The sequence below is a fragment of the Lactuca saligna genome, chromosome 3 (genome assembly GCF_052625555.1).
Source record: "Lactuca saligna cultivar CGN05327 chromosome 3, ASM5262555v1, whole genome shotgun sequence".
NCBI lineage: Eukaryota > Viridiplantae > Streptophyta > Magnoliopsida > Asterales > Asteraceae > Lactuca > Lactuca saligna.
In genome coordinates, this window is record NC_136419.1 from 208,129,081 (window position 1) to 208,139,424 (window position 10,344).

At 39.9% G+C, this 10,344-nt stretch overlaps 1 protein-coding gene across 1 annotated transcript; it reads left to right on the top strand.

Annotated features, from left to right (window-relative positions):
- Positions 1-5,791: 5,791 nt before the first annotated feature.
- LOC145036342 (uncharacterized) lies at positions 5,792-6,597 on the top strand. The gene is made up of 2 exons (XM_078984791.1): positions 5,792-6,176; positions 6,488-6,597. The coding sequence occupies exons 1-2, from the start codon at positions 5,792-5,794 to the stop codon at positions 6,595-6,597; spliced, it is 495 nt and encodes a 164-aa protein (XP_078840917.1).
- The last annotated feature ends 3,747 nt before the right edge of the window (positions 6,598-10,344 follow it).

Below are 10,344 nucleotides of genomic sequence, written 5' to 3' on the forward strand. Positions count from 1 at the left end.
GTCTGGAATGCCTACCGGGCCCTCAGCTCATATCTGGAATACTCTCGGGTTTGTTGGTTACCGCATGGAGTAGTACAACCTCAACCCACCCCACATAACATGTCGACATGTAACAGATAAATGCACATACAGGTAATCAATCATTATCTCAGGCAGTCCTACAGATCTACCCGACTAGCATATCAACTGGCATACATTACTAATTCAACTTAACATATCAATGACTACTAGGATATCAATCCAATGGGTTGGCCTTGGTGCCTTAGACCCCTTAGTATAGTGAGGCTAACTCACCTTGTAGATGTCAGCTTCGTAAATAATCACAGCTCTCCGATCACTTGTCAAAGACTCCGCCACCTATTACCATAATACAATTATACTCATAAATCTCTGTCCTTAAAGAGTACTCCATAACCAAACTAGTTAACCTGGATCAAGGTCAAAGTCCTTAGAAAAGGTCAACAGTCCATGTTGACCTTAACTCGTCGAGTACCCCCAGCTGCTCGCCGAGTTCCTCGAAACTTTTACCTACTCATCGAGTCATCGGCGTGACTCGCCGAGTTCCTACGACTCTCGATCGAGGCCCTAGAGCCACTCACCGTGTTCTCATCTAGTAATACGTTGATACACACGCATTCCAAACATGGAGGAAACTCATCCGACTCGCCGAGTTTCTCATGCAACTCGTCGAGTCTAAGGCAACGTTCATCGGACTTGCCGAGTTGTTCTACCAACTCGTCGAGTTCACGACTATATTCATCCGACTCGCCGAGTCGTTCTTGCGACTCATCGAGTTCCTTTAGTCCTTAAGCCATACATATCCGTTTTAAGTTATGCAATGACTCCAAACCTTAGATCCAATCTTCCAGGGCATGCCTTTCACGTAAAGTTGCAAACCTTACATGTATGCATGGCTAAAAAGGTCCTTAATGTCCAAAACTAAGCTCTTAATGGGTTTCATGCACAAGGATGGCCTCATTCACGTCCAGGACAGGAACTTGATGGATCTAGAACTCGGGAATGGTCCAGATCTGATGTTACAACTTCAGATCTAGCTTATATTTGCAATATCACCTTACTTACACCTCAAAAACCCTAGATTTCCACTATATGAGATCTAGAAGGGAAAACGGATAAAGGTGTCGACTTGGTACCTTCTATGAGTGCTAGCTGAGGTAGATTTTGGGTTCCACTCCTCCCTTGCTTTTAGTCCTTTGCTTCTTCCAAGTTCTTCCTTCCACAAGTTCTCCTTTCAAGCTTTCAAGGCAATAATGGCACAAATACTCGGTTAGGGTTTTCCTTTGAGCTCTATCTCACTCTAAGGAGGCCAAATGGGGCTTAAGCCTCCTTAAATAGAGTGTAGAACCTGGGACTTAGGGTTTCTTTTGCCAGCTCCTACTCGCCGAGTCCTACTCGTGGACTCACCGAGTCAGTCACTTAAGTTGCAATTAAATCTCGTTGCTACTCGACGAGTAGGGCAACCAACTCGTCGAGTAGGGCCAAATCGAGAAACTACAATTGGACAATACCTGAGAATCGGGGGGTTACAGAACCACAAAGTTTTTGCCACATGTTAAGGGGTAGTTTTGACACGAAAAATTCCGAATAGAGCACGTTCTTTTTCCTTGGAGTTTTATGATCAAATTTCGATTATAAAACGGGGGAGAAGTTTATATGGAAATTCGAACTTGAATTTTTCATATTAAGTGGATTTGGAGACCGAAGTGATCCTGATGTTTTGAAGATTATGAGATGATGCAATTGGATGTTTGGAAGTGATATATTCGAAATGAGTTTGGTTTTATTGAAGATTTTTGGGGTGTGCTTTATGCTCAACTTTTGGGTGATTATTTGGAGTTTGGGATACTCTTAATCATTCGTTGATGCTCGGATTGTATGGTCTCACATCCTAGAGTGCAAATTGAAGAATCATGGAAGAATTGAAGATTGAAGTTCGATTCAAAATGTGTTACCTTTGAGGCTCAAACCGCGTAATAGCTCGACTCTTGAAGAATTGAAGTGATTCATTCATTCCTAACTTTGAGGTGGAGAATGTTGGGGTACAAAGTTATTCATGATTGACTTTGTAAATGTTTGATTTTTGTAAAACCCACTTGCATGTAGAGTATTAGCCTTATGATACACGAGATATAGAGAGTGAGAGAGAGAGACATGTAAACACCTCTATATAAGGTGGGTTTAGTCCACTTGTAGAGGTGTGCTTGAGAGGTGTAAAAGTTGAGTGCGTAAGTGTGTGTTATTTATGTAGTCTAGATCCAGATCCTTTTTGTGTAACACAATACATAATCAATACATCTCTTGAACACCCAAATCAGCATGTTCATTGTGGAATCTTTAATTCCGCATGCCAAACCATGTTCTTTGTCACTACACTGAGAATGATTTTGTTTGGATTAGTAGGTATGGAGTCGTTGTGCAGCAGATACGAGTGTAGGGATTTCTAGCCGTCAACTAAGGTGAGTCTTCTCACTATACTTTACCTAGAGTGGTAATTAGAGTTGTGACAGAGTACTTTATATGCTATTATTATGATGTGATGCACTGTGTTATTCTATGTGATTTATGTTGTGTATGATTCAGAGTTTACAGAGTTAGGACCAAATTGTCCATAGAGTAAGGACCTGAGGGTCCACAGAGTTATAGGACTGGAGGGTCCCAATGAGACACATTGACCAGAGGGTCATACAGTGTTATAGCCTCGAGTGGCTAATATGTGTTGTATGTGGTATTTTGGGGAACTCACTAAGCTTCATGCTAACTGTGTTATGTGTTATGTGTTTCAGGTTCTTATCAGGATCGCGGGAAGGTGACGGATTGATTGTAGACAAAAGAGAAAAGGATCATGAATAAGGATCGTGGATTTTGATAATTACTTTTGAAAACTATTTTGAAATATGTTATGACATCAACACTTGATATTTTTAGAATTATTATATGGGATGTTGGTAATTTAAAATCGAAAATTTTGTTTGAGAATTTACGGTGTTACATAATACCACCAGCGAGTGTCATCAACGTATCACCTAATTAATGTGTCATCAGTGTAAAACCCTCAACGTCTGGACATACTGACTAGTCGTCAGTAGATTCTATCTTAATGCCTTTGGTGCTGATAGACTCTTCAGGATATTTCAGTCATTAGGGGATGTTCTTCCATCTTTGACATATGAACTTCCACCACCATATCTTCATATTGCCTAACTAAGTATAACTATAGTGTATATTTTACATCATCAAATCTCTACAATTGAGCGACCCAACAATCTCCCATATTTGATGATGTCAAAACCAAACTAATAAAGAATGAAATAATGTATGAACAACTACATCTTAAGTAAAATGTTGATGTCTTCCCCCCCCCCCCCCTTTAGATTTAGCTCCCCTTGGATAAATAACACCGCCTTCTTTTCGGTATTACATTTTTTAAGAAGACAAAAAGCAACCTGAAATAACAAGAAATCATCAATTAAAGTTAGAGGATAAGCCAGGTGTACATTTTGCAATAATAGATCATTTACACAGAATTACGAAGTCTCGTCAGTGTACGGTTTTATATGTTGAATCATTAAATTATTTTATTAAAACAATAAAGGGCGAGAGTAGAATGACGTTTGTAATGCATTACGGTATGGAAAATACCTAACGACATAGATTTTTCAAGTTCTCATCAATGTCTGGAACTTAATATTGAATCATAAAAATTTTAAGAAGGGTAAGAATGGGTTGGTGCTTGAGATAAACTACGGTATATTGTCTAACCATAAACACAGACTTTTGAACTTTTATATGTATGTGGTATTGCACAGTGAACCATCAAGTTCTTATAAAGGAGCTTTAAAAGGGTAAAAGATTGACTCCATCAGCACATCAGTCACAACATTATATCTGTCCTTCGGAGTTAAAAGATTGACTCCATTTCAATACTTGAGTGCATTCTACCCATTATATTTCTATCAATTTGATAGAAAATATACACTTGAAACTTTTCATGACAAAACCTATACAAATACTTCAAAGCACTTTTTTTTTTAAATCACAAAAATACACTAGAAACAAAATCATAATCATAATCAAGACTAAAAAAGAAAAGACATAAAAAAGATTAAAATAAATTTTTTATTTTATTATATTTTTTATTGAAATAAAGGAAACTAATTGAAATTTTCTCAAAATATCATCAATAGATAGTTGACCAAAATACCCTTCAACTTCAAGCTTTATCAGACCATACATTTCCTTCTTAGTAACAACTTAATTGGCAACTTGTTTGTGCTAAAAGAAATATGTCATCACAAAAAAGCACCACCATTTCCTTCTTAGACTGGATGGAGCCGGGTGCGGGAAGCTTCCCGCTCCGATGAACACCGCACGGACGGTGCAGGAAAGGTAGGGCGTGGAAGGAATCAGGATGGGGCTGTCGCGTTCTCCCTCCTCCTCCGATCGGTTGTGCATAATTTTTTTTTGTTCCAACGGCTATATTAAAGTGTATGTGCATATATATATATATATATATATATATATATATATATATATATATATATATATATATATATATATATATATATATATATATATATATATATATATATATACTAGTTGTGAGACCCGTATAACATACGGGTTGATTAAAACAAAATGTTAAGTACGAACGATTAAATAGAAATTTTATTTGAATTTGAAATTGAAATAAGTGAAAACTATGAGAAAAAAACATGCAAAGAATAAATTAATTAAAATTATGTGTTTAGTGTACTAAACGGGTTAATTATAACAAAATATTAAACATAAAGGTTTAAACTGTAAATTTATTTGGAATTGAATTTGAAATTTAAAATTTAAAATTTAATAGTCTTAATTTATGGAAAGTAAATTAATGATATATTGAAAATGAAAATTAAAGTAATGACAAGTGGAAAATAAATATATCTCAAATTATGAGAAAATAACATGTGGCTAATCTTATGAGAGAAGGACATATGGCAAAATTATTTTCATTTATTATAGTATATATATATATATATATATATATATATATATATATATATATATATAAATTTTTCTATTCCCCCACCGTAAATACCACAACACCCAACATTTTTTAACCCATACCTTCTTACTCTCTCTAAAAAATATTAATCAAAATGTCATCTTCTTCATCATCCGATTCGACAACTCAAGAGGAGGCTTAGTTTATCGATTCCATCATGGCAAAAACGGTTGCATACCTTCAAAACTGACAAGGCGAAACATCACATGCATGATCTAAACCTAGAAACCCGTCGTTGCATAGAAATTGCGAAGTCGGACACGATCATCTTATAGAAGACTACTTTGCAGACGACGCCATCTATGCTGTAAAGTTTCATCGTCGGTTCCGGATGAGGAAGGAACTATTTTATGTATTATTGGCGATTTGGAAGTCCGTTTTCCATATTTCTAATGGAAAATGGATGCGAGACAGATAAAAGGTTTCTCTCCAATTCAAAAATGCACGGCTGCAGTTCGTTAGTGAGCATACGACATGGGCGCAGACAAATGTGACTAGTATTTTAGGATGTCAGAGCGTATTGTACGGGAGTGTGTGTACAAGTTCTGCAAAGCGATTTGTTTGGTTTATAGGCAACGATATTTTCGCAAATTCAGTGTGAACGATATCCACCAATTGTACACGGTGCATGAAGGTAAGCATAGATTCCCTGAAATACTAGGTAGTATCGATTGTATGCATTGGAGTTGGTCATTATGCCCCAACGCATGGCGTGGTCAGTACATGAGAGGCGACCACAAAGAGCCGATGATCATTCTAGAGGCTATCGCATCAAATGATCTTTGGTTATGGCATGAATTCCTTAGTCTAGCTGGTGCAAACAATTACATTAATGTGCTAGACCAGTCACCAGTATTCAACGATATCTACCTTGGAAAGTCGCATAATGTGCCTTTTCAAGAAAATGGGGTAGCATATAACCGTGGATATTATCTTATTAACAGTATATATCCTCCATTTTTAGTTTTTGTGAAATTGTTTACATGCCCTAACGACCCGAAAAGGAAAAAGTTTAAAGAGATGCAAGAGTCAATTAGCAAGGATGTGGAGCGAACATTTGGTGTACGTAAGAGACGTTGGCAAGTACTAGCAGTCGGAAGAGACGTTGGCAAGTACTAGCAGTCGGGGCAAGGTCATATGAAGTGAAAAGGTTACAGGATGTAATGCATGCATGTACAATATTGCATAATATGACTCTTGAAGACGAAGGAAGAGCGGTATGTCGGTACAACAAAAATGATGTTTTGACAAATATCGAAGGAGTAGCCGTTGTTACACAAGAGTATATGGCAAATAGAAGAGAAGTACACAATCACGACATTCATCACGCCCTTCGTGCTGATTTGGTGTAGCACGTTTATAAAACTCATATTCAGCCACATATAGAGTTTTGTAATGATGATTTTTTTCATGAATCAGACGAGGATTCTGATACGTTTTTCGAGAGCAAAGATTCCAATGACGAGAGTGACGTTCAAGAGAATGATGAAGAGGATCAGGTTGATAACGAGGACGATGATTCCGTGTGACGTATTTTGTTTTTTTTTTAATTAGGATATTAATTATGTTTTCTATGTTGTGGTATGTTTATATTTTGTTTGTGTTTTTTTTTTTGTTTTTTAATTTTCTACTTATTTAAATATTAGGTTTAATTTGATTTTTATTTTAATTAATGAAATTCTTTTTATTTTTAGTTAAATTTTATGTGTAACAACGTGAATTTTCAAAACAATTTTTCATTTTTCAAACAACATAAACCATCATTTAATATTTCTGAAATCACATGTGTAACAAATGTCATTGTAACAAAATACATCCCATGATCATAAAACAATTCCTTCGTGAGTGTGTACAAATCACACCGGCACCTTCCCACGATCCTCACTAGTACCTGAAACACATAAAACAACAACTGTAAGCATAAATTCTTAGTTAGTTCCCTAAAATACTACTTACGCACATACGCCTTTCCAGGCCCTGGTCCATGTGTCTCAGGGGACTTCTGTCCCACCTCGGTAAACCTTCCGGTCCTACTTGCGTCAACCTTACGGTCCCCATCACAATGCCTTCCGGCCCATAACATATATGTCTTCCGGCCCATAACATAATGCCTTCCGGCCCATATCAGGCATAACATACATAGCACATACAGCGGTTAATTTATCATATACAATACATACAACCCATAACATATCCGACGTTCCGGTCACAAAATAAAACCCTTCCGGGTACAGTATAGTGAGAAAACTCACCTTGTGGAAAGTCTAGAATCTCACGTGCTCGCTACCTCCGAATCCCAAACGAAGACTCATCCTCGCCTAATCATAACGAATATCATTTTAATTAATATAGACTTCCACAACTAGACTTTACCCCTTATTAACATTCCTCAGAGGACTAAAAGACCATTTTACCCTTCCTTGATTCAAAGTCTACATGTTGACCAAAACCCTAAAAGTCAACAAAAGTCAACATCTTCAGTACGCGGGGCGTACAAACTGATGTACGTGGGGCGTACATCGCCAACCCAAAAGTCGGGGTCTCCACCCAATATGCGCAGTGTACTGGGAGTTACGCCTAACGTAATAGTCAGATCTAGCCACTCTTCATTTCCGTTCTTAATCGGTTAAGTCATTTCTTCAACTTCTAGATCCGACTTTCTTTAAGCCTCCTTACTCATAAAGTCGAAACCTTTAAGCCTTGGCATGGTTGTAAAGGCTCCTACACTCCTTAACACCTTTCCATTTCAACTCAAAAGATCTAGATCTCATGCATGGCTAATCATTCACGTCCAAGATTACATTTTTATGAATCTACAACTCAAATGGACCAGAAATATGATGGATCTAAGCTAATGGAGACTACTTGCTCATAAAGTCTCCACCTTTGGGACCAAAACCCTAGAATACAGTCCATAAAGCATACCACAAGAGCTACAAGTCAAGATCCGAAATTTTTACCTTAGAATGAAGCTCCAACCTTTGCTAAACACGGATCTACACTTGAACACTAACTTCTAGCCTCCACAATCGACTCCTCTTCTCCTTTGCTACCTTGAAATGACACCACCAAGCTTAGAACACTCACAAATAAGCTAGGAATGAAGGAACACTCTCTTAGGGTTTCTTTCCGAGGGATGGTGGCTGGGGAACCAAGCCATATCATTCCTTTTATAGCCAACCACAAAAATTAGGGTTTTTGGGTCTGGACCAGTTACGCCCAGCGTAACCTTGGGTACGCCCAGTGTACCCGAGGGAGGATGCGTTTAAATGAAGCGCGCGAGTACGTGCAGCATACAACAAAAATAAAGATGAAGGGCCAAATAAAGGTACCTGGATTTCATGCTGTTACAATTCTCCCCTACTAGAACCAGACTTCATCCCCGAAGTCTTACACCGAAAACAATTCCGGATAGTGCTCCCGCATCTCAGACTCGGACTCCCATGTCAGCTCGGACCCCTTCCGATGTTGCCACTGCACTTGCACCAAGGGTACCTCCTTGTTCCTCAGAACCTTAACCTTTCGATCCCTAATTTCCACTGGTCTCTCAACATAGTTCAGGCCTGCATCCACCTGAATATCATCTAATGGCACCACTGCCAACTCGTCGGCAATATATTTCCTCAATTACGACACATGAAAGGTGTCGTGGATCTGACCCAACTCAGCAGGTAGATCAAACCGGTAGGCTACCCTGCCTACCCTAGCGATTACCCTGAAAGGTCCAATATATCGAGGTCCCAACTTGCCCATCTTCCTGAATTGTATCACTCCTTTCCAAGGAGATACCTTTAAGAGCACAAGGTCACCAACCTGAAACTCGAGCTCGGAACGACACCTGTCCGTATAACTCTTCTGGCGACTCTGAGCGGTCAACAATCTCTGCCTGACCTGTTGTATCTTCTCGGTCGTTTGAAGCACAATCTCCGTAGTACCCATTACCCGTTGCCCCACCTCCCCCCAGCAGATGGGGGTGCGACACCTCCTCCCATACAACAACTCAAAGGGTGGCATACCAATGCTCGAATGATGGCTATTGTTGTACGAAAACTCTGCTAAGGGTAAATAGGTGTCCTAACTCCCTCCAAAATCCAAAACACACGCTCGGAGCATATCCTCGAGCGTCTGAATCGTCCGATCGCTCTGTCCGTCCGTCTGCGGCTGGTATGTGGTACTGAAATGCAGTCTCGTACCCAAATCCTCGTGAAACTTCTTCCAAAACCTGGAAGTAAGTAGTACGTCCCGATCTGAAACGATCAACATCGAAACCCCGTGCCGCGATACCACCTCCCTCACATATAACTATGCCAACTTCTCCGCAGAAGAGATCTCACTGATAGCTACCAAATGAGCGCTCTTTGTTAATCTATCCACAATCACCCAAATTGCGTCGACCCCTCTCGTAGTCCTTGGCAATTCGGCGATAAAATCCATGGTAATCTGTTCCCACTTCCAATCGGGAATCTCCAGCGGCTGCAACTTACCATGCGGATGCTGGTGCTCGGCCTTAACCTGACGACAAGTCAGGCACCTCTCGATGAACCATGCAACATCCCTCTTCATACAAGGCCACCAATACTCTTTCTTGAGGTCCAAATACATCTTAGTAGCCCCGGGATGGATCGAGAATTTTGATCGATGCGCTTCTTCCATCAAAATAGTACGCGTCCCGCCCACAAACGGTACCCAAATCCGACCCTGAAATGTCATAAGTCCCCGACCATTAGTAACAAATTCCGATACCAGCCCGACAACTCGCTCCCTCTTTCGATTTTCTGGTCTCGCAGCCTCAGCCTGGGTCCCTTGGATGGTGTCCAAAATCGAAGTCATCACCGTCAACCTCATACAGACATCTCGGATCGGGGCACTCTCCGCCCTACGGCTCAACGCATCGGCTACGACATTAGCCTTGCCCGGGTGGTACAGGATCTCACAATCATAATCATTCACTACATCCAACCATCTCCTCTAGCGCATATTCAGATTTGGCTGATCCATCAAGTACTTCTGGCTCCTTTGGTCCGTGTATATGGTACACCGAACCCCATAAAGATAGTATCACCAGATCTTGAGGGCAAACACCACAGCCCCCAGTTCTAGGTCGTGGGTGGGATATCTCGACTCATGAGGCTTCAGCTGCCTCGATGCATACGCTATAACGTGTCCCCTCTGCATAAGTACTGCCCATAATCCAGATATAGATGCATCACAGTATACCACAAAATCCTCCATCCCTTCCGGGAGTGCGAGCACCAGGGCCTCGCACAATTTTTGAC

Coding starts and splice junctions, on each gene's coding strand:
- LOC145036342 (XM_078984791.1), top strand. CDS start 5,792: ATGAGAGGCGACCACAAAGAGCCGATGATCATTCTAGAGGCTATCGCA. Junction 6,177..6,487: donor AGCAGTCGGAAGAGACGTTG/GCAAGTACTAGC, acceptor TTCATGAATCAG/ACGAGGATTCTGATACGTTT.